The sequence below is a fragment of the Bombus flavifrons genome, chromosome 7, assembly GCF_040668555.2.
Source record: "Bombus flavifrons isolate JBK064 chromosome 7, iyBomFlav1_principal, whole genome shotgun sequence".
NCBI lineage: Eukaryota > Metazoa > Arthropoda > Insecta > Hymenoptera > Apidae > Bombus > Bombus flavifrons.
Genome location: NC_138448.1, coordinates 13590259 through 13614565, shown reverse-complemented (window position 1 = coordinate 13614565; position 24307 = coordinate 13590259). Strand labels below are relative to the sequence as shown.

Genomic DNA, 24307 nt, shown 5'->3' with positions numbered 1-24307 from the left:
TTTCGAACTGTTAGTGATGAAATGGATAGTTTATCGGAACTGAAACGAGTTGCTCACGTTATACGGTATTTGGTGCGTAGTCATTGTGTCGCGATAGATAGCAAAAGGAGAACGAGTAGAAAAATACACGACAGAGGAGAACACTTTCCCTCGGTCGAAAAGTCATGGATGGCGGTTCTCATGAAAGAAGAAAAGAGAAAAGACCGAGAGAATGGGTGAGAGTGAGGGAATAATTCCATCGGGAACGAAGTATGTCGAGGTCTTTTCACGGTCAGTCATCGTGAACAAGGTTTATCGCGTATAATCGTGATTGTACGATTCGATGATTTCCTTCCTCCGCTTGAATTTTTTCGTTTGGCCCCTCCCCCCTCTTTTTCGATCCTTCTCAACCCCCTCCATCGCCATGTCATCCTTTCCCTCCTTGTTTTCGCTACCTTATTTCCGCTCCCCTCTTTCACGTCCCCCTCCAACCCCTCGGTGGAGCTCGATAGACGATGAACAATCCGCCGGTAGTCTCGCGAACGCGATAACTTTGTTAAAATAGTTAAACGTGCGTTTCCGATCGCGGATGTTGAGTGTGGTAACGATAAAAAAGCGTGGAATGTCTGTAAAAAGGATCGGTTGAATGTTTTCTCTGGATCAGGATGTCGTCGTCCACCGTTTTGAGTAAGTTTTCTGTCTTTAAATACGTGGTTCAAGCACGGTAACGCGGGAACGGGCGCCCGCTGTCATTCAACTTCGTGAACGATACTTATTCCTTATCGAACGTTTAACGATGTCTCGATCATCGATAGAAGAACATTAGAAAGCAAAAGATCGAACTTCATTCGAGAATTTCGCGATATGTATTCGCATGGTAAAATCAAGAACATCGATTCGTATTTTATCGCGTTACGTTAACGCGCGAAAACTTTTAAACCACTTTACTTAAAATTTAAACTTTTATTCTCGACTTTTCAAACGCTAACAAATTAGGAATCATTTTCACGTGTCCCAGTTACACATTGTTTGATGACGACGCTACGCGATACTTGTGTTAGATTAGAAATTATACCAGGGATCATTAATTCTTATTTGTTAGTGATCGAGGTCTGTTTCCGTTGAGCAATTCGTACGATGTGAGCCAAAGGGGCGCGTAAAAGAACGCGCATCGCTACAATATGCAACGAAATGTTTTACAATACTGTACGATGTGAAATGTTAAATTAAATCGATACATGCATGACACTATTATGTTTTGTACTCGTCGATGAAAACAAAGGTATCGTTGGCTATAAAATTGGAAAAAGGACGGTGTAATATTTCATGAGATAAGAAGAAAGTAACGACGATGATCAGCGATCTTGGATGATCAGCTCTTCTCTCGGTTGTGTTATCGTAGGAGAGTGTAGCACGAGCTTGGTGATGAATCAGTGAATGGAAGGAAGGCACACTTTCTCGTCGAGCAACTTTCACCATCGATGAAATCCGTGTGCGTAGACCGATGATTCCAAAAACGTTCGCTTGATCGTTCGCTTTCTTTTGTCCTCCTCTTTAGAAAAAGTTTCAAGGAAGCGGCGCGCATCGTTTACAAGCAATAACCTTGAATCACTTTTCTCGAGTTTCAGCGATTTTTCTAATCTAGTCTCGAGTAAGAACGCTGATAGCGGTGTAATAATATTTTAAAATACAACATTCGAATGCAACAGATTCGCGAAACTAAACAAGTTTCACCAATGGCTTCGTTACGCTTCCGATTCGATTTCACGGTGAATCGAGTTACCTTCTTCTTCTACGCTGCCAACACGCTTTTCCTATCGATTTTACTTTTAGACTCGCGATTGAAACTCGAGAAATCGTGTTAATAGGTTATCGACGTAATCGAGCAATATGTTATTCGACAAGCTTATGTATACCGGATAGCGTGATTAAAAAATGTTCAAATATAATGACGTTAACGTTGTCATCAAATACTATGTTTGAAGAAAGCAGCGTATAACGCTAGCGGCAAATATTCGGTTTTACGATAATTACAGCGCTTAAATTTTAGATCTTAATTCATTGGAACGCGGTACAGTACGGTACGATACGATACGCGGTGATAGATGGTGAGTCGCTGATTTGTCTGACAATAATTTTTTGAAAAAGAACTATTAATCGATCAGTCAAATCGCGAATTTATTTTCATTTTCCGTTTCTGTTAATTTACAATATTCTTTGTAGAAGAAAAAGGGAGATAGATTCTATTGTAATTGATGCTTACAGAATACTACCTACTAGTTCTATTGTATGCTATCTGCTGATATACACGAATGTTTCAGAATTGTGCACAGTATGGAGTTTGCTAACGAGTTCCTGGTCATACACCGAACAAATCGCCCACTATCGTTATCATACCGGTAAGTAATGGATCTCATCATAAATCTGCCATGTTGTTATGTGATGTAAAGCTACATATATACATATTGGGAGAAACGAAATCTCAAATTGAGCCGTTCAGATACGAATTCGTTTACATACGCGCGTATACATGTAGCATTGTAATAACATGTACGCGATATGAACGATACAGCATCGAATAGATACGGATCATCTGAAAAGTTTGTGATACCAATGCGAGGATGGAGTGAAACGGATGGATGGGATAGCAGTTATTCGCAAAGGTCACCACCTCCTGCAATTTTTCGGAGGAACACACACATTAGACCTTATGTAAGGTTAGCGAAAGTCGAACAGGAACGAGAACAACCGGATCCATTGGTTACGATCACTGAAACTTTGGGTGCTTTAAACACTGTCGGCAGTTACATCGTCAATATGACCAGAGGTATGGAGAATTCGAGTTACCCGCCAAAGGAATTACCATCGGCTATATACACTATCTCGAAGAATATTTTGGGTAAGATTTTGAAGTAAAATAAGCTCTTATTTTTAACGAATTTACACGATTTTGTCATGCTCGTTTTTAGGACGCAACGTAACAGATAGCATTGCACCGTTAGTTCGAGGAGTAGCTTTGCCTTTGCGACCTATACCGACCGGCAGTTCCTCCTCCTCCTCCTCCTCCTCTCCTTCCTCCTCCTTCTCTTCTTCCTCCGCGATTGAGATCAACCAGGAGAGTAAGGAAAAAGAATCTGTGATATCGTCGGTCGGCTGCACCACTGCGGACGGCTACCCCGGAAAGTGTCAAGATTTGAGTAATTGTCCTCAACTGTTGCTAGATTTGACCAAACTTAGACAATCATTATGCTTCAAAAGTTTATTCGTTCCGGGAGTCTGTTGTCAATCGACGGATAAAATTGACACCAACGGGACGAGGTAAATAGAACGATCAGATGCCACCACATAAGGGGGCTTGTATCTATTGTATATGATTTTGATACTTTCAACCGATTTGAAATTTTTAGTCCGATAGTCGGTACGATCTCAACTTCAGGGATCGAATCAGCTGTACATCCACCATTGCGGCCACCGATCCGTCCGACGAAACCACATCAAACTCCTCGACCAATACCGCTGTTTCCCGTTGCCTCTGCTACCACGGTTACGACCGCGCCGACGAATTTTCCCGGGCTGTTGACTACAGAATTCGTCCCAGTATCCTCCCCCACTGTCGACTTATCAGTGAACCATTCAAACAATTTCTTCGGTTCTTCTACCACCGGCGGCACTATCGATACTAATTTCATACAGGACGACGAAGGTAAACGATCATAGTACGTTAATGAATGTATAAATTATATAAACCGTATGTGTGCGTGCGCGCGTGTATGTGTAGAAACGAATTAGAAAAGCGATAGCAACGTATAAATTGTTTCCCTCGATAGAATGTGGAGTAAGGAATTCGGGTAAGTATCGAGTAGTCGGTGGAGAGGAAGCTCTTCCTGGACGTTGGCCTTGGATGGCGGCCATATTCTTGCATGGCTCGAAACGCACGGAATTTTGGTGTGGTGGATCTCTTATCGGACCGCGGTATATTCTTACCGCGGCCCATTGTACGCGCGATCACCGTCAACGGCCGTAAGTTGCTCGTTCGTAAGTAAACGTTTTCATATTTTCTACTGGAAAACGGATAAAATAGCGGCTTTCGAACCTTTGTATAGATTTGCCGCGAGACAATTCACTGTGCGTCTTGGGGATATTGACCTTGAAAGAAACGACGAACCATCCGCCCCAGAAACCTACGCGGTCAAGCAAATTCACGCACATCCAAAATTTTCTCGTGTTGGATTTTATAATGACATTGCGGTTCTCGAACTGACTAGGATCGTTCGAAAATCTCCTTATGTTATACCGATCTGTCTGCCGCCAGTACATTATCGAAAAGAACGATTTGCTGGCGCAAGGCCTACTGTAGTCGGATGGGGTACAACTTACTACGGTATGTACATATCTGTCATATTTCACTTTTTATTTCTTATTCGTGCACTTTTATTCATTTTACGTAATACTACTAACACATACTGCTTAATCATAGCATGCAAGTATGCATCTATTCCTTTTTTGGTATCATATTCCTTTCAAGAAATCTTTCAATCTTCTTGAGAATCGAACCGACTCGTCTTTTGCGACAGGTGGGAAAGAAAGCACGGTACAAAGACAAGCGGTGCTGCCAGTATGGAGGAACGAAGACTGCAACGCAGCTTACTTTCAACCAATTACCAGTAATTTTCTATGCGCTGGTTACAGTCAAGGTGGCAAAGATGCTTGTCAAGGCGATTCCGGTGGTCCGCTTATGCTTAGAGCTGACGGCAGATGGATTCAAATCGGTATCGTTTCATTCGGCAACAAATGTGGAGAACCCGGATATCCGGGAGTATATACGCGTGTCACCGAATATATAGACTGGATTAAAAGTAATTTAAATTAAGAGCGAGAAACTTCCGATCCTTGCGAAAATGAATTTGTACTTTCAAATTCCAAATGCTCGGTATGATATTTTTTTATGGTAGTACGATATTGTTTGTATACCTCTGATTATGAGTGCCAAGAATCCTTATTTATACGTACCCTGTCTATATTATTATATATGCACTAACGTGAACAGGTATAGCAGAAATATGCATATACCCGTGCATTTGTGTTATAATTCTCACTTATATTATAATTATTGTATATACGTGCGCACACTTACGCATAATTTAATAAATTATATGTATAAATTAAATTTACCTACTTACTATTATAATATGATGAACACTGCATGAACTTAGCTGCGATCTCTTAATTATCAGTTTTTCGATTGTTTCAGCTTGGGTGAATCATTCATTTATACCAATTTATACCAATTATCTATCTAACCGCCAATCGCTCGATTATTTATCTAGAATTACACGATTCGTTTTTACAATGTATCCTTAATTTCTTTTAATCTTGGAAAATTTTCTACATCTGTAAGTCGCCTTTCGTTACTATAGCATATTGTAATCGGTCATGTTTTTAAACTACATGCATGTATATGTACATGCATTACATGGAAGAAATATTTTCGACTTGATTTTCCATTCAATCTTTCATTTTGATGTTTGACAAAACGACGACCATAGCCATATGGAATACTTCAACATTTCGGAATGAAAAGTAAAAGTACTTCGGTTCAAAATTTTGGAAATTTCGTCGAACAAATGATTGATGAAGCATTAGAAAATAATGGTTAGTAGCTTAGTGTAGTAGCTAATGTGTCTTTTAACAACGTTTAAATCTATTATAGAGCAAATGACACAGTTCCATCGAATGATCTATGAGAAATGGAATATCAAGAAATTATCCGAGTTAGAGAATACTGAATGGATGCGAAATGAAAATAAATCGTTAGAATCAGATAAACAGGTATCAACAAGTAATGAGTAAAAGTTTTACAATATTTGTGGACAAATTTTGAGTTTTCAAATTTTAGAACATATCGGCAACGGTCGCGCATCGTAGATCACGCCGTCACAAATATAAACGATCCTCCTTAATGATCTATTGTAAAATACCTACGAGTGAAAGAAACTTGATGGAGCAATCGTTAACGATGCAAGCACACAACTCGAATTCAATCATCAAGAAACAATCTACTACTAACAAAAGCGACAATTTCAGTGAACTAAATGACATTAATTTCGGTGATACTAAAATTGTCGAACTTTGGAAGAATTCGACAAAACGAGCGACGGATGAATTACAAATTGCGACAAACAATTGCGACAAACCTGATCGTATCCACGGGTTATTATTTCTCTGAATAAAATTTCTTCAAATATATTTATATATCTTTAGAGAATTTTAATAATATGTATATATATATATTTGCTTAAAAAATAAAATACAGATTAGTCAAGCAACAACAAAGTAGGAGAAAGTTATCCTTCGAAGACTGGAAAGATAAAAAAACCGTTATATATCAGCAGATACTTAGAAAAATAGAAACCGAACGGCAGCAGAAGTTACTTGAAAATTTGGCAAATATGAAATGGAAAAAAGTAATACGGCAGGTGTAGATTATAATCCATTCTATAATTTTTTTTCAAGTTCCCCGTAATATTATTAAAAAATTTCATTTATTTAGTCTTTCGTTTTTTACTTAGGCACAAATACGCAAAAAGCAGGAAGATAAATATCGTCAAAAGCAGAAATTATTTCGTAGAAAACACTTTGAAACGACTAAACGAACAGGTGCGATAGTAAAATCTAATTGTGATAGCATCCATGAAGCACAAATTATCAATGAATGTGTTTTGTATACGCCGAAAAATCAAAAAGAAATAAAATTGGATAAAGAAAAAAGAATCGTATCGAATATTATGCAGTAAAATCTTTTAGATATAATATCTACTCCATTACAAAAAGAGAAGATGAGGGGAAGATGAGGAAGAAATGATTTTTGTACTTTTCAGGGGATCAAAACTGAATAGTGCAGCAAGTAACGGTCGAAAGAATAAAACAGTTTTGATGGAGGATTCTATGGAAAACATTAAATTCTATTTTTGGTTAAATCAATTGAATTGTACTCTTCATAAGAAGTATTTACGCGAACGCCGACATCTTGTGCGATCATTTTATTGTCAACCTTTCTATTACGGGAGTGCAACACCTTATATCAAATAATTATGATTATAAACACATATTTCAAATCTTTTGTGTCATTCGTCTATGGAAAATGTACTGATGAAATTACATATAAAACTTCAAATCTCAGGATAATATAATCTCTCTTTTTCCCTCTCTCTCCATCATTACTATCATAAAAATTTTAGATTTATTTAATACATTATTTAAAGCTCTATACTGGCCTGGGATTATTTGCAAACCTATTTATAATTAGAAACATTGTAAAAATGCTCTCATAAATATAAATAATAGCTAAATCAAACGGAATTTATCGTATTAAATTAAAAACTCATCTTAATATATCGTTTCTCTAGTTATTCTATAAACATCCCTTTCTTATAGATCAGCTGTAACAAATAAAGCGGTACAGTATACTGAGTTTCAGTATTGTATACATATATACTATATTGTATACACATATACAAGCATAATTTACCATTTTTAACATTCTTTAACTTTTGTTCTAACATTTCCATTCATACAGTCTAATGCTTTAAAATAAACTTTAGATTGTAATTTTTAATTTGTAATATCTATAACATGTTTAAATTCATTTTATCTTTATACCTAATAATATTTACAAATATAATAAGTAAACGTACGTTCTTAACGAAGTCAAATACATATATACATATACTATTAATTTGTCCTTTTAAATGCAAAAATTTGTTTTTAAAATTAAACTCTACATTAGAAAGTGTAAATTCTTCGAACCTCGTTCAGACACGTTTTGTCAGTTTTATTTACAAATTTTTCCAATTCAAAGTACGACTACTATATTTATTACGGAGTACTACATATTTAATTATGTATATCTACATGCACTTTCAGTCACTTTGATATATATACATTTATTTAATATTTGGTATCTGTTTGTTTTATATTTGTAACCCAATGAAAAACTTAAATATTCGTAATTTAATAATATCGTTGTATATGAAAAAAGATATACTCAATTATCAAATTTATATAAGTGTGACATAGTTCAATGAACCAAATACATATACATACATGTACACCAGATTTTTATAGGATTTTCTTATTCGCACTTATCTGGAGTTTTATTTGTTTTTACTTACCTTTACAATTTTAATAATATTACAATTCATTTAATGTAAAAAATTTGTGGTGTGAATATGTAACGCATTATTAATCATATATTTAAGTATATGAACATTAACATTAACCTAAAGCTATCAAGTGATATGTTATTTTGATCGGAAATAAAAAGTATCTGTAATATTTGAGCAAACATTATGGAAAAGGAAGGTAACTTATTTCAATATAATAAATTAACCAAATAATTATACGTACGATTTCTTTTCTTAGAAATCTGTCAATACTTCAATGGCATCATCAAAAATGAAAAAGATGTTTCTGCTGGGATGGCTGCTATACGCACATTACTAAAAGTTTTGCAATATTCAAAATGTAAGAATATATTAATATACTTTTAAAGAAAACAAATCTGTATTATATATTTATCTTTTTTTACAGCTGAAACAGTTCAAGAACTCAGGTATTGTCTGCAAAATGCAATAGATGCGATGAGATCCACTGAAAATCCTGTAACTGCTATTGCATCTGGCAGTGAATTATTCCTTCGTTTTATAACTTTGGCTACATTAGATACTCCTGTAAGGATATTATTGTACAATTTGTCAGGATTTTTTGTTTCATGTCAGTCCTTTTCCCTTTATTTCTTGTTATCTTATTTTAGTACATTTAAAATCTGAAGTCATATTGGTCGTTGTTTATATTATTTGATATTAGTCATTTGCAGAATGCAAGGGTATTATGCTGCATAGAGGGAAGATGTTTTATGAGAAATTAGTAGCTGCCAGAGGAAAAGTAGCAAAAGTTGCAGCACACTTTATTAAGGATGGTTCTGTAATTTTATTTGTTTTATAATTTCTTTTTTTTTAAGATCCCTCTTGATTCCCAATTATAATATTACATTTTGTTTTAGAAAATACTTACTCATTCAAAGTCTAGAGTTGTATTGCAAGCAATGAAGGGAGCTGTTGAAAGTAATAAAATATTTGAAGTATATGTAACATGTTCTTCTCCAGATAATAGTGGGTATGTATTCTTATAATAACTTAAAATGCTTGTTTATGTATAATATGTTTGTTTTCTTTTCATGTTTACCAATGGACAGACAGGAAATGTGTCAAAATTTGACAGATTTAGGTGTATCTTGCACATTAATATTAGATTCTGCAATGGGATATGTTATGGAACAAGTTGATATGGTTATGGTAGGAGCAGAAGGGGTCGCAGAAAGTGGAGGTGTCATTAATAAGGTCTATTAGAGTTTCCTTAACTGATTTTAACATTGTGAATTCTCATTTTCATATAATACTTCGCATTTGTAGGTTGGCACATATACAATGGCAATGTGTGCTAAAGAAGTAAAAAAACCATTTTATGTATTAACAGAGAGTTTCAAATTTTCAAGAATATATCCATTAAATCAAGTCGATCTTCCAAATGAATTTAAGGTAGTGTGCTAAAATTTTCCCAGTTGTTTCTAATTAAAATATAGTACATATTTAAAGATTTGCTTTTTTACTGTCTTTTCTGTACAGTATACAGCAAGCACGTTAAAAAAAGACTTGCAGAAAGAACATCCATTAGTTGATTATACACCTCCACATTATATCAGCCTCTTATTTACTGATTTAGGTATATTAACACCTTCAGCTGTAAGTGATGAACTTATTAAATTATACTTGTAAAAAATTGTAATTTCGTACAGATGATTTTAAGAATATAGATAGAAATAAAAATACTTAAATGGTAACAATAACAAGTATTTAAACACCTTAACAACAAAAATTCAAACTTTATAAAAGGCTTCCATACAAGTTTTATTAATTTTTAAAATAATATTGAGTATTGTAGAATAACAACACATTCGTTTTCATTTTTAAATCGCAACTCGGAATAACATATAATAAAGCATATAGACAATGATATAATACAACAGAGTTTAACTGTTTTGAACATTTATAAATTCTCCACTAGTTATGACTTTACAGAAGATAACTTACGCATTTCGCACAATACATACATGTATAAGATATCTATAGGCACAATTTTAATATTAAACATGATATTATCTAACACATCTCAATAGTTAAGCGTACACCGTGTATTGAACAGCAATAACTAATAAATTCTGTGACTTTTGATAAAAATAAAAAAAATTGTAAGTTCCTTATATATTAATAAGTTATGTATTATAAAAATCAAATTTTTTAAAAATTTGGAACTTCGTTACATGTATAAATAATGTTACAAAACTTTTATATTTATAGTTTCGATTTAATGAAATATGCTTAGTATGCTTATTGCGAAAATCTGTTCTGAATGAATTTGAGACCTAACATTCTTTATTTCACCGATCAATACTGATTATTAAAATTGAATTATTATTTGGACGGATAAATAATATAAGGAATTTTATGGCAGAACTGTTAATATAAAAATCAAGAACATGAACAATAGAAAATGTATCGGTATTGGGTCATCCTGAAAACACTCGGAGTTTTTGAATCTTCCACTTTGACAGAAATACCCAATACAATTTTATATACTATTATATCAGAGTACGATACATATTCACACTTCCTATTCACAATATATATAAATACAATGCAAAAGTAAAAATATCAATGGTTCACTATGAAAATGTCAAATGTCGTTTGATTCAATGTTCGATTGAATTTCGGTGAAACGTAATACATTTTAAATCCAAATACAATCAATTTATTCTGGAATGCTAGAGCATGGAAAAAATGATGTACTTTAAGACAAATAATGAGAAATAGTGATATGTACAAACGAATATCATAATAAAGCAAATTGGTAATTACTAAAATACAGTTTCTTTTTTTTTAGTAGAATTTAGATATTCAGCATTTTATAGGTATTTATAAGGAGAATATTATTACCTGTAAAATTTATTGTCATTCAATTGAGTTCAAGGCTTTTTCTTTTAAATTTTCTGAAAACATAAATCATTGCGTTGCTTGAGATTTTCATAGCAAATCAAAGATATATCATATGTATACGTCTTAATGAGCATCATTTTTTAAAGCTCATAATCGGAGATATAAGACTTGCATAAGAAAATCGAGAGCTACAATAAACAATATGAGAAAAATATTATTCGTAACACAGCTTAGCACCGACATAAAATTATTTATAAATACGCTTGAGAAAGCGTCTCAACAACAGTATATATTTGATCGAAATGAGGACGCTTCTCCGGTTCATATTCCCAACACCGTAACATTAAACGATATATTTCATCGGGTGTATTTTCTGGTGCTGGCATTCGATAACCTAAGAACGGAAAGAGAAATTTTTATTTAAGTTCTACATGTAAAATACTTTATGTAATAGTTAATACTCAATAGTAATAATCATAATAATGAAAGTGTAATGAGGACTATGACGCAAATATTACCTGCATCTATCTTTTCGCGAGCTTGAGAATTAGACATTCCACTATAAGGATTTCCACCTTTAGAAAATATCTCCCACATTAAGATTCCATAACTCCATACATCACAAAGCGACGTATATTTACCTATAGAAAATATTACAGTGAAAAATAATATTAGAATCCTAAATATACATCTAACACACAATATCTTTTCAACTACCAAAATTTAATGCCTCTGGTGCAGTCCATTTAATTGGAATTTGTTTCATACCATCTGATACTATATACTCTTCTTCTTCTCGTGACATTCCGAAATCTGATATTTTTACTATAGATTCATATCCTAAACATAAAATATATTATACTTGGTATTTTTACAATTTATATGTCTTGCGTAAATAATTTTTATAATAACTAAAAATATGTTCACATACACACACATTTACCTACGAGACAGTTTCGAGCAGCCAAGTCCCTATGAATACAATATTTAGATTCCAAATAGCGCATACCTGCAGCTGCATCTTTACACATTCGAAGTTGTTCTTGTTGCGTAATAGTATTAGCATTTTTTCTTAAATAAGTTAACAGGGAACCACCTATCATACATATTAATTTGATATCAACAAACAATTGTACTCCACAATTTGAAAAATATTTAACTCTAAATATTTAATTCCAAAATAGATTAATTTATTGAATATACCAGGTACTAATTCCATAACAATCATAATAGGTTGTTTTTGGACACAAATTCCTATAAGCTTTACTATATTGGGATGATCGTATTGCTTCAATATTCGTCCTTCTTGTAAGAATTTACGTTTTTGTTCATCCGGTAACGTTACTTTGCAAGTTTTTACAGCCACTTCAGTCTTACAAGTTTTCAACTGCGCTTTATATACATCTCCAAAGTTACCCTAAAAATATACAATCTTTTACAATTGAACATCTATTTTTATTCTATGTATATAAACTTTTTGAAATGACAAGTTTTCTAAATTAAGCGAAATTCATATTAATTCAACTTAAAGTTAGCTATCAATTACTTATTAGATTTCGAGTCGTTTAAAAAACTAAAGTAACTTCTTTTTTCTTTAAATTTCAATCATATACCCGTCCTATCTTTTCTAGGAGAATTACATCGTCGTTATTGAGTTCCCAACGTTCACGTAAAATTGGTGTTTTGAGAATAGCTCCAGATCGACTAGTCACTGGTAATCCGGATAACCATTGGTGCCTGATTAATTCTTGAATCGATGGAAATGTAGGACCTTCGAATCTGTAATGCCCCTAAAATTAATAAAAATACATACAATTTGTTTCTGTGCCCTTTGAATTATATGAAGTGAATTATATTACATAATTAAAAACGCAACCGATTGCTTACTTCAGGAGTAGTTTGTACAATGAAATGTTTATGTCCATCCCAGCAAACAGATAAAACTATTTGGCATTCATCATTTCGTGTTGTTTCGCGTACTAAGAAATCTCCTTCAGTTACGAGTAATCTCACAACTTCTTCTCTTGGTAACACACCATGAAACCACTCTTCCTCCATAAGATCACCACTTCCATTTCCCTTTTGACTTGTTAAATGCGATATCCCACGGAATGTCTATAACATACACATAACATATTTCATCTAAAAAGTAAAACGGAACATATCTAGAACATGAGATATCATCCTTCTTCTTGTCTATTTTAATTATTATCATTAAAACGCATCGCAAATGTTAGTTTAGGACCACAATCGAATGCAATTTATTTGCATAATAAGATAAACATGCTTAATATTAAAAGTCACACACAAAATATTACTAATTTAATTATAAACGTTTTATAACACATGTATATTCTTTTATAAACATATGTATAACATTGTAAAGATAAAAAAGAAGCGATTACGCATGAAATACGTTTATATTCGTACAACAAATGGATAACATATGAAAAAAACATACAACTGGTAGAGTATTATCTGCTTTTGAGGTAGGACCTTCGCTACTCGATCTAATCGTTCCATCTTTTGTGTCGTTTATTATCGGTAACGATTTGAAGGGAGATCTAAATATTGTCATGAACCGTTGATTTCTTCGTAATGTAAACAGACCAATATCTGCAACTGTATTTTTCTGCAAGGGCAGTGATGCTAGCTAAATCTATTAATCCTCCAGAAACAAATAGTTTTGTATTGAAAAACTATTTTGCAGTAGAACAGTTTGCAACATTCTTGGAAGAAATACCCATAATATTTATAGAAATATCTACTACTTAACTTAATTGATATAGTTCTTATTACCTTACTAATAGAAGGCGAATCAGCGAAAGAGCTTTCCATTGAAAGATCATATCCAAGTGGTAATTCTTCGCAACCTAATTCATTTAAGGCAGCTCTAATAACATCCACTTGCCGCTGAAGTCTCTTTTCTTGACAGCGTAATCGCAATTCTTCTCTTTCACGGGAGTAATCCAAAATTGATATTCTAACGTACAACAAAAAAATAGAAAAAGAGTAAAATAAATCCATTTTGATACTAGTAATATAATAACATTTAGACATTATTTATGAACACAATATATTCTTACTTAGAATCGCTATTGTTCTCTGATGGATATGGTGGGTTTTGTCGACTCTGTTGAGTTGCTTTCAAAGAAGTTTCCAATTCTGTTAGCCTATTTCTTAACCAATCTATAGTCAAATTATCTACTGTTAATTTATTTGGCAACAATTTTCCTGATGTATCATCTACAAGGTTCTCATCGAAAATAAATCTTATCGGTGACGCTGGTCGCGTTCTGTATCGAACATTAACAAATTATTAATATTATTCACATTAAACTGAAATAATAAAAATAAGTTTGAAATGAATACCTGTGCTTCCCTATAAAATCCCTGTACTCTTCTACAGGCTTTACAGAATCAACAGCTTTTTGCATTCGCCGATGTATCTCTTGAAATTTATCTGTCGTAAAATCAGAATATTTCACTATGTCCTGAAGTATGGTTTTCCTATCATGCAAAAAACAAGGTTTTAATATTTGCGGTACAATGTATGTCGTTGATGGAATAATCATTATTAATTTTTACCTTTTCTATCAGCATATGCTTGCATAAAAATTTCACATAAAATGTGTTAACAATTTATAGAATAAAACAGAAATATATAATAAATTCTTTTAGAATCTAGAATCAAGAAGATGCTCTTACCATGATGTTATAAATTCTTGATGAATCGCTTGTTGTCGGTGAAGCAAACTGGGTAAGTAACAAGTTCTGAGGTCATGTTCACACTCTGTTACAGCACCCAAAAGCAATACGTATTCATTGTGGGTAAGGTGAAGTTTCCTACAGGCTTTCTGATATTTTTCTCTTACTTCATCCAATTTTCTGCCAACTCTACCGGCTGAACAGATATCATGAATGACAATAAACAAATGTAGATTAATAAGCAGTATAAATACATACACTTGACATAATGTTCTTCAAAACGGGATCTCATCAATTTGTACATTTCTAGATTCTTCTGATATTCCAACTTTTTCCTGGCAACATCTTCAGTCAACTAGATTATGCAATAAACATACAATAAATAAAATGATAGGTATTTGTTTTTAGTATAGAACTTTCTTGTTGCTTGCTCTCTACCTGTTGAAATTGATTGTTCAACCACGTTTGCTCCTCCTGATACACTTTCCTAGCTCGTCTTCTTTCAGAATATAATGTCATAATGTGTTCAACTACTATAGCTTCGATTGAATCTGCCTGCTGCTTGATTAATTTTGCAGTCTGATCGATAGAGTCCATAATATCTCTCCAGCTCTACAATACATTACCAAATAAGCAAATGTTTCTAAGAAGTCACTGTAAATTCTTGAAAAAAAAAATCATGGACTTCAACTTTAAATTTGGTTTGAATTTCGAGGGTGTACCTGCGCTATTAGACTACCAACGAGATCCTCGTTACGTTCAATCTTCTTCCCTTGCATAGTCAGGGAGGAGATTGTCGAAGCATATTCACGGTCTGATTTAACTTTAATCGTTAAACACCGTCTCATCGTTTCCAGAAGCTTAATTTCAGCATCTTGACGGGCAAGTAATGCCTCGTGTGATGACTGTCCTTGTAAACTCGTAGAGAAACCCATCCCGCTTATCGTGTACAACTAAAAATCGCCGTCTTACCGACTTCTTTAGACGTGTCACGAACAAAAATTCATTCTTACGCTAGACGAATGCAATGACATTAATGGTAGCAGACAATCTAATAAACTTGAGTGAATCATTTATCGAAATACCACATCGCAAACAAAAGTTCATATGCACATTATTTAATTAAAGTTCCATATATCTCTGCGTCTCAGTTGGCTGAGATCAACACTTATATTTATACAGTCCACAGACCTCAAACTGCAAAAATTTACTTTTATTTCTGAAATACCGCCATGAAACCACAAATAAAATAGACGACCAATTCAAGTTCGATGAAAATGAAACGAACCAGTAGTATAATATATCATGAATGTGTTAAAGCTTCGACCAATAGCTTATGTTTTTTACACATATATATACAACATGTATGCTATGAACTCCGCGAATAACATAAGAGAATTTCATTTTAATTTTTGTGTATTCAACAAAAATCTAAAATCCTATGCAAAATAAACTATAGTATTACTATAGTATACAATGTGATTAATAATTTGACAATTCTTTGAAAATTATTAATGTAATATGTAATGCATTAAAAAGTATTGCATTGTTAATCTATATTGACTTTATTATCGATGCTTAAAATGCTGTAGGTTCGTTTTCATAAAAATTTCATTCAGAATTCGAAATCTCCACATTGTACTCTCTATATTGATCTGTACCATACTGTAGTAAGTACGTAGTATGTTAACGAGTAAGAGTTAAGAGTTCGATTTCTATGGACGGTTTATTTTAGTGTGGTACCTGGCCTCTATTTTAGTACTACAGCAAGATGGCTAAAATGCAAGGTCTTTCATGGCAAACCTTTAAAAAGAATTCGATGGTACGTAAAAGATCATGGCCGAAGAATCATATGGCAAGGAAATATAATTATTTATTTCTCTTTAGTTAGCTCCGCTGTTTTTTTGTATCGGATTCGGAGCATTGTTCTCATCGGGTTATTTATTACGTCTGGCTTTTCGGAGCCCTGATGTTACTTGGAATTCTAGAAAAAATCCTGAGCCATGGAACGAATATAAGGACAAAGAATATAAGGTATGTTATATCAATAATAATGAAAATAATAAAAATGATATGTAACTAATAAAATAGATGATATTTAAATCCCATTGTGTCAAGTCAACCATATAAAATATTGGTTGACAGTTATTTTAAATGATTAATTACGATCCAAAACTTGTGTAATTACTAAATTTCTTAATTTTTATTTTCAGTTCATCTCGGTTCAAGATAGGTCTAAGTACTATGCTTCACCTCCAGAGTACTAAAAAGCATGTTCTTTGCTAAATTAGTGCTAATTAGAGAAAGTTAAATGAAATTGAATTAACTTGTAATATACATATGTATGTAGATGATTCTCAATTATGATAGTTATTATTATTATACTGTAAGTGATAATTAACAATGCTATCAAATTATAAATACATTGTATACATAAAATTTAAGTGGTAAATAATACTTAAATATGAAATAAATATTTATATATACATATATTATTTCCTATGACAATCTTAATAATCATTGGATTTGTTAAGAAGTATATATTTTAAATAACTATAAAGTATAACATTTTTTAGTATATATTAAATTATGCAAATAATGATCTGAATAAGGTTACGGCACTTAATGGTTAGGAATAGTACAGCCATGCGAATAGTCATGATAGATGTGTTTGAAATATCTTGTGATAACGTAACAGAACATTTTTATCGATTATATACATGTTTGTTTTAAATTACTGAACGTATCGCAAGAGAGCGCTACGTCGATACCGAGCTAGCTATAATTTTTTTCTTCCTTAATAATAATAACTAAATTCGTCGAACCGCTTGAATTTTTATATTCCTTGAATTCGTATATATGTGTATATGTACGCACGCACACGCACACACACACACACACATGTATATGTATATATATATACACATAAAGTATTATTTATGCTGCAAAGATTCCGAACTTGGGGAACAAATTTCTCGTATCTGAAATAAATTTGTATTTGCAAATACATGTGTTTCACGTGAGAATGACATGGCTTATTTAAGAGCGCGCAAAAAATGTTTCCACATAATACTACTTATGTTCTAAGAAGAACGTGATACGCTTGTACCGATTAGTATAGGTAAGGCTTAATACGTTTTATAAATGCATTCTATAATACTTAATTAAAATATAATTGTTTCCAATAATAATAAATATTTCTTTTATTAACATATTGTACATTTATCATTTATTTTATGATTTATATATGCAATTCAGTGTGTAAATTTAAAAATTTTTTAAAGATATAGTTTAAAATTTATTCATTTGATTTAGATAATAGAAAATATTTAACAGTTGTGTAAAAAGTTTATACATAAAAATATGGATACAACTTGGGAGGATTTTTATGCTAAACACCCACCACCTCAAGACTTTAATCAGAATGAAATATTAATGAAAGCATTTGTAGAACGACAATTGAAGAGAAATAATAAAGTCGTGTTAGTAACAGTGAGTGTTTGCTTTTCTACCATTATATATTGTATAGATATTGTTATTTGAAATTAGTACGCATCAATTTTATAGAGCGGGGGTACAACAATACCTTTAGAACACAATACGGTAAGATTTGTTGACAATTTTAGTGCAGGGACAAGAGGGTCTGCATCTACGGAATATTTCCTAGAAAGTGGATATGCTGTAATTTTTATACATAGGTATTTTATACCAATACATACTTAAAAACATATTATACACTTATATACTTTATTACTTATTTATATGTAATTTACCTATTTGCAGGGTTAATTCTCTGGAACCCTTTTCAAGACATTTTAAGGGTCAGAAATTTTTGGATATGTTGGAGATCAATGAACAAAGTGGGGAAAGCACGATCACAGGTATATATATTTCTTGTAGATTGTCAAAAAAAATTGTATAACAATGCATATAAATGCTCATAATATGGTTGTTTTCAGTCTTATCACAATATAGAGAAAACGTGATAAAAGTATTACACAAATATAAAGAAACTTTGAATCAAGATAAATTATTGCAACTCACTTTCACTACGCTTTCTGAATATCTTTGGCTTCTTCGATCTGCCTGTCAAGCATTAGCTTGTCTTAAAAATAAAGCAATTTTGTATCTTGCAGCTGCAGTTTCAGATTTCTATATCCCATCCAATGAATTGGTACACAAGTTTAAAATTTTCTATTAATTTTCTATACTCATGCACGCATACACATGCATATGAATGATTTTTAAATTTCCAGTCCTTTCACAAAATTTCTTCTAGTGGACCGCCAACAATATCTCTACAGTTAGTGCCAAAAATATTAGCTCCTCTCGTAAGTTTGTGGGTTCCAGAGGCTTTTGTAGTATCTTTTAAATTAGAAACTGATGAAAGTCTTCTAATTTCAAAAGCAAGAAATGCACTAAATAAGTACAAACACAACGTGAGTAATAACAGTGAAATAAGTAGTATAGTAAAAAGTGAATAAATTTATTTTTTTGCACATATTGCAATTTTTTTTCTAGTTAGTTATAGGGAACATGTTGCATACTCGAAAACAAGAAGTTACGATTGTCAGTCAAGAGAATAATGATGTTATTTCTCTTACTAACGAGCAATTAAATAAAGGTGAAGAAATCGAACAATCGATTGTCAGTATTCTCATTGATAAACACAGAACTTTTATACAATCTACCAAACAATGTAATTAATATATATCTTGTCTATGTATATTCAATTAATAAAACGCATTTTAATGTAAACAATATTGAATAAATATTACTCAATTCTATTTTCTTTTATTATTGATAACTAATGATTAACAGTTCATTATTCAACTGATAAGTGTTGTTATTTTAGTGAAATTTTAAAAGATGAATAAAAAGTATTAACTTTTATTTTTTGTATAATATTATTTACATGTTAAAATAAATATAGTCTTACGTGATGCATGCACTCATCCATACACATAGTTATTTAATTTTTTGTGGCTAAACAATGTACATATGTATTCGTTCAGCGTGAATCACTAATGTGAACGAAAACAATTTCAAATGACTATCGTTACAACATGTTCTACAGGGGGCTTAATTTCGAATCGTCTAAAACCATACATTTATGGATTGACGTAAATCTATTTGGATAGTTACTTTTTTATAGAATATAGGTAACAGTACTTACTGTACGATTCAGGACTAAATTAAATGTAATAGGATATCAATTTTTAAGACTTGTTATATACATATTAATTTTATCAATTAATTGCCTATCTGTAGTTTCACACTGACCTAGTAAGTAAGTTAACGCATTAACATCTTTTTGTTCTATCGCCGTTTGAACGGCCTCGTTCATCATTCTATAAGAATATATTATTTCATTATATTGTTAGAGATCGTGAAATAAATAATTTACGTGAGTTTACCTACTTTAATTTAACCAAGTATTTTACTTTTAATTCGTCCCTTACTTTAGGTAAATATTTTTTTGCTTCCCTTTCTTCATTATATTTTAAACATTGGTCTATAAAAGGCTGGAACAAGTCGGAAAATATATATTTAGTAACAAAGTATTTTTAAATAAAAATTGTATATCGATATGAATAAATAAATTCTATTTAATACTTTGAGATATTGGTTACCTCATAACCAATAGGGGATTTTTTACTTTTGGAGAATTTTTCCAATTCGTTCCATACTCCCTGCTCGGCCAAACATTGTATTCGTAACCACCAATATCTAAAGAAGATAAAGAAATTTTTTACTCTTCATACATCGATAGTAATATAAAAGAAAATATCTTTAAAAAATATAGACTGTACCTTCGATCCGATATTTTATACTCTGATCTTAATTTATCAGCTAATTTGTATTCATTGCGCAATAGTAATACTTTTACAGTATCCTGAAGTGGTTTTCCTACAATCGGTTTCTTTAATACATCTTCCATAGACCTTTGATAGCGCAATAATTTTATTTGTTCTTCTGTCAAAGCTGCATTAGTATCGTTACGAGCTAACTTGAAATTCTCCTGTGCAGATTGTAATAATGCTTCTCTTGACATCGTATTCTAAAATGTATCATAAATTCTGATGTGAAGTAATGAAATATGTGGATGCTTCTAGACGATCGAGTATATAATATTATAATTATATTGATTTTTGTAAACCTTTCGCTGATAACTCTCGGTAATGAACCATATCGCTTGAGAATGAAAATCATCATATTGATTATAAATATCGCGAAGTGTTTCTCGATTATGATTTTGACAGTATTTGATGTATAAAGCCATAGCTAAAGGACAGTGCATTATGGACATCTGTAGGGAATGAGCCCAATATATATTAATGAGAAATATATTAAGAATCGAATTTCTATCTCTATTGGATCGATTGATAATAAAATGTTACCTGAAAATCACCGAGTGGCATGTTCTCCCTGAGATGAAGTATTACGGTATAAACCAAATCGGTATTTCCACTTTCAACGGCTTTACGTAAAGCGGCTCTTTCTTCACCAAGCGTTAATAAAAGTGGCACTTGTTGATGTGCACGTGGTTCGTAATCAATCAGCTAGAAACAATATATAAGCGTGTAACATATGATAATATATTAGACGAAACAAAGAACTGTTTAACAATTAGTTGTTTGATAATAACGATCTACTTTAATTGCTAGTTGTTTTCGACCGCAGTCGGCTGCTCTTCTTGCAATTTCGCTATAAGAAACACCAGGCGCGTAGCCTAATTTATCAGCTATTTCTTCTGCTATTTGTTCCTTATCTAATTGCGTTTGTTTTACCTATTACAAGAAAATTTATTCGTATAGATATCGTAGACGATCGAGCAAGTGAAACTAAACAGCAAATGTTACTTTATAGCAAGCCCAATGAGCTAATATTCGACTTTCTCCATCGATCTCTGGTAACTGAAGATGCCGTGCAATTTGTATACTTAGATAGTAATGTCTTCTTGCAACGAGTCTATCTAATAACACTTGACTCGTGAGAATAGTGAATCTGTCATCATTAAGGCATTGTATTACATCATTGAAGGCGATAAAATTAAAAGAAAGATATTAAATGAAAGGATACTGTGTATATGTTAGTGGAATTCCAATTGCAGGGTGCCTTACTGCATTTAAAACTCTTAAAGTTCGACACATGTTGACGTAATACTCAGGATTAATTGTTTTACTAAATCCTTTCCCAAATTTAGCAGCCTAGAGGTATTGATACAAGGAATATACATTCATAAATATGTACATATTTATATTGTAAAAGTAAGAATAGAAAGAAGGAGAACAAGAAGAAGAACAATAACAAATAACAGTTAAAGATTTTACCCTCATTAAAAGCTTTTGTGTTTCAAAATCAAATTCATGGCCAGCTCCATCGATGCAAGCTCTTATTGCAGCATCTAATTTATCTTTGACTAAATCCATGTAACTATCAGCTTTGTGACTCCTTTTTTGAAACTGTTTAGAAGCTTCCAATAAATAAGACGCAGGATCGGTTGAATTAATTCGAAATATTTTTTGAACGACATTCGGTACTTTTTGTATCATTTCATGAGAAGAACCAGATAATACACGTACACCATCAATCTCTGTAATAAGATGTACCGGTCCATCGTACGTGTATATTATGGTTTCGGCTGTTCGTCCAATTACCATTACAGTACTATTCCAACTACATATTACAGCTTCTGTTCCACACCTATAAATTCTTGCATAAATATCATTGAGTCGTTTTATCATGATATTATATAAAAAATAATGTAAACATATTAACCATGCTATGTTTTCTAAAGGCTCTTTCATATTTGTATAATGTTCACAATATTTTTCATTGAAATCTATAGTACCCATGTACAAATGCCCAGTATCTGTATAAAGAGCGATATGACGATTGTTTCCAGACACTGCCATGGCGACTATAGTGAACACTTTATTGTGTCTGGTAAAAAGGTTGTCCTAAAAATATAAAATTGTTTGAAACATTAAAAACGCGTTTCTCTTTGTCTCTCAACATTCAAAGTTTTTATATTATACAAATGGTATATGAGTTGCAGTTTGATGAGACTGATGTATCACAAATATCCCATCTCTGTTCGATAATATCACACGTGTTTCTCTATCGCAATGAACTAAACACCAGCATTCAATTTGCCCACCATATCCTGAAGGGTAAAAAAACATTAATATTACAGACCAGTTTATTGGATTAATCAGTAGTGTAAGAAAATATATTTTATCTACTTACTAGGAATTTCAGATATTTGCCTAACTTTTGGTTCAACTATATTATTCACTAGAAATATACGATTAGTAGATGTCAGAACTGCAATACCAGTTCCACTGTAACTGACAAAAAATTTTGCTTCTACAACCTTAGTATCTTTTACTTCCTGGCACAGAAAAATATCAACACAATTAGAATATTTTAGAGAAATAATCTCCACATATTTTAATTAGCTACAAATTATAAGTATAAATCTAGGTATAAATATCATACATTTCCCATACTAAAAGCATGTTGATATGTACCAAACATATCATATATATGAACCATGCCATCGTCTTCTACACATAGTAATTCTTCTTGTTGAGACCAGCCCAAAAGAATTAGTTGCCCACCACTCCACTAAAAGAAATGACAATCATAATCATTATATAGTAAAAAAGATAAATTTAAAATAGAAAATAGCTTTTGAAACTTTTACTTGCAACTTGGCTGTTAGTTTTCCAGAAGATGTGTATAAATATATCGTAGGCTTATTCGCTCCTTGAACTTTCACCAATTTCTTAGAATTTCTGGTGACTGCGATGGAACCTCCATAAGGAGCTGCCACTAACACATTATTACTTGATACTTCGTCTTGGAAAGATAACGGATACAATTCAAATTTTCTAAAAAATAAATATTTTTCGTGAATAATGGAGTTGTTTTTTTCCTTCCTCTGTTTCTTGTTTACACAGTACCATTTCGATACCATAATCTTATACTGTTATATTACCTAAAATAGATGTCTCGACCCAAAGGAAACCAATCGGCGGTTAACATTGCTAACATTTTTATAAACGACCAAAACTCAATCCTTATTCTAATCAAATGCTTTAATTCATGGATTTTTTCCTAATAGTAAAGAATAACGTAAAAACAAATACGTAAAATTATAGCCGCGTCCACGGTCATATACATAATATCAATAATACACAGGTCTGACAATAACACTCGTTCAATTTTTGGTGGAAGTTGTGGGATATGTCATCATTTTGATGTATATTAGTTCTCTTATTAGCCGCATGGCGCTAACACAAAATTCCTAACGCACATGTGCGTCTGGCGACTAATGCGCTGTTCCGTGATGAACAACAGAAGCTATCACTAGGCTGCCACACATTTGAAAAAAGAGTTAAGTAGAGAGTAAACAAAAGCGCTTAGGTATACGATCACGATTGTGATTTCGAGAAAAATTTATAATGAAGGTGCCTTGTATTAGATGCAATAAGAGGTGCTTATAGTTTTCATTTTTATGTACATATTATTAAATTTCACAACTTTATATGATAACTATA

The 24307-nt window shown here is 32.2% G+C and overlaps 6 protein-coding genes across 21 annotated transcripts; 4 read left to right on the top strand and 2 right to left on the bottom strand.

Annotated features, from left to right (window-relative positions):
* Positions 1-65: 65 nt before the first annotated feature.
* On the top strand, positions 66-7176 carry LOC138182106 (clotting factor B). Of its 9 annotated transcripts, XR_011173723.1 has the most exons (10): positions 66-666; positions 2301-2378; positions 2562-2878; positions 2949-3297; positions 3387-3682; positions 3807-3999; positions 4083-4360; positions 4554-5631; positions 5690-5808; positions 5876-7176. XR_011173723.1 is itself a non-coding variant. In XM_069117686.1 (8 exons), the coding sequence occupies exons 1-8, from the start codon at positions 626-628 to the stop codon at positions 4847-4849; spliced, it is 1848 nt and encodes a 615-aa protein (XP_068973787.1). In that variant the 5' UTR covers positions 66-625; the 3' UTR covers positions 4850-7176. The 9 variants fall into 9 exon arrangements, 4 of the variants coding, with proteins under 4 accessions (XP_068973787.1, XP_068973788.1, XP_068973789.1 ...); XR_011173722.1 differs by having other exon boundaries at positions 5690-7176; XR_011173720.1 differs by having other exon boundaries at positions 4554-5808.
* Positions 7177-7720: 544 nt separating this feature from the next.
* eIF2Balpha (eukaryotic translation initiation factor 2B subunit alpha) lies at positions 7721-9827 on the top strand. 2 transcript variants are annotated; one of them, XM_069117690.1, is made up of 8 exons: positions 7721-7836; positions 8401-8502; positions 8569-8708; positions 8845-8961; positions 9041-9153; positions 9233-9377; positions 9450-9575; positions 9663-9827. In XM_069117690.1, the coding sequence occupies exons 1-8, from the start codon at positions 7728-7730 to the stop codon at positions 9810-9812; spliced, it is 1002 nt and encodes a 333-aa protein (XP_068973791.1). In that variant the 5' UTR covers positions 7721-7727; the 3' UTR covers positions 9813-9827. The 2 variants fall into 2 exon arrangements, with proteins under 2 accessions (XP_068973791.1, XP_068973792.1); XM_069117691.1 differs by lacking the exon at positions 7721-7836 and adding an exon at positions 8070-8340.
* A 92-nt stretch (positions 9828-9919) lies between these two features.
* Positions 9920-16006, bottom strand: FER (tyrosine-protein kinase Fer). Of its 6 annotated transcripts, none has more exons than XM_069117680.1 (15): positions 15461-16006; positions 15177-15350; positions 14997-15093; positions 14739-14934; positions 14403-14540; positions 14117-14326; positions 13830-14013; positions 13492-13662; positions 12918-13145; positions 12671-12820; positions 12234-12447; positions 11974-12126; positions 11748-11870; positions 11549-11671; positions 9920-11424 (listed from the first exon to the last, which is right to left on the bottom strand). In XM_069117680.1, the coding sequence occupies exons 1-15, from the start codon at positions 15671-15673 to the stop codon at positions 11282-11284; spliced, it is 2517 nt and encodes an 838-aa protein (XP_068973781.1). In that variant the 5' UTR covers positions 15674-16006; the 3' UTR covers positions 9920-11281. The 6 variants fall into 6 exon arrangements, with proteins under 6 accessions (XP_068973781.1, XP_068973783.1, XP_068973780.1 ...); XM_069117682.1 differs by having other exon boundaries at positions 12040-12126; positions 12644-12820; positions 15461-16005; XM_069117679.1 differs by having other exon boundaries at positions 12644-12820; positions 15461-16004.
* A 332-nt stretch (positions 16007-16338) lies between these two features.
* On the top strand, positions 16339-17233 carry ND-MLRQ (NADH dehydrogenase (ubiquinone) MLRQ subunit). Of its 2 annotated transcripts, XM_069117205.1 has the most exons (4): positions 16339-16408; positions 16474-16560; positions 16626-16772; positions 16952-17233. In XM_069117205.1, exons 2-4 carry the CDS (start codon positions 16510-16512, stop codon positions 17003-17005), a joined length of 252 nt encoding a protein of 83 aa, XP_068973306.1. In that variant the 5' UTR covers positions 16339-16408; positions 16474-16509; the 3' UTR covers positions 17006-17233. The 2 variants fall into 2 exon arrangements, with proteins under 2 accessions (XP_068973306.1, XP_068973305.1); XM_069117204.1 differs by lacking the exon at positions 16339-16408 and having other exon boundaries at positions 16419-16560.
* Positions 17234-17628: 395 nt separating this feature from the next.
* Ppcs (phosphopantothenoylcysteine synthetase) lies at positions 17629-19525 on the top strand. Its single transcript, XM_069117203.1, has 7 exons — positions 17629-17859; positions 18054-18230; positions 18306-18436; positions 18522-18619; positions 18698-18912; positions 18995-19177; positions 19260-19525. The coding sequence occupies exons 2-7, from the start codon at positions 18102-18104 to the stop codon at positions 19443-19445; spliced, it is 942 nt and encodes a 313-aa protein (XP_068973304.1). The 5' UTR covers positions 17629-17859; positions 18054-18101; the 3' UTR covers positions 19446-19525.
* An 83-nt stretch (positions 19526-19608) lies between these two features.
* On the bottom strand, positions 19609-24082 carry Vps16A (vacuolar protein sorting 16). The gene is made up of 17 exons (XM_069117184.1): positions 23746-24082; positions 23452-23638; positions 23244-23372; positions 22992-23136; positions 22781-22908; positions 22521-22702; positions 22073-22445; positions 21822-21949; positions 21602-21746; positions 21395-21529; positions 21140-21301; positions 20899-21048; positions 20552-20799; positions 20372-20468; positions 20160-20263; positions 19915-20089; positions 19609-19835 (listed from the first exon to the last, which is right to left on the bottom strand). Exons 1-16 carry the CDS (start codon positions 23799-23801, stop codon positions 19951-19953), a joined length of 2508 nt encoding a protein of 835 aa, XP_068973285.1. The 5' UTR covers positions 23802-24082; the 3' UTR covers positions 19609-19835; positions 19915-19950.
* Between the last annotated feature and the right edge of the window lie 225 nt (positions 24083-24307).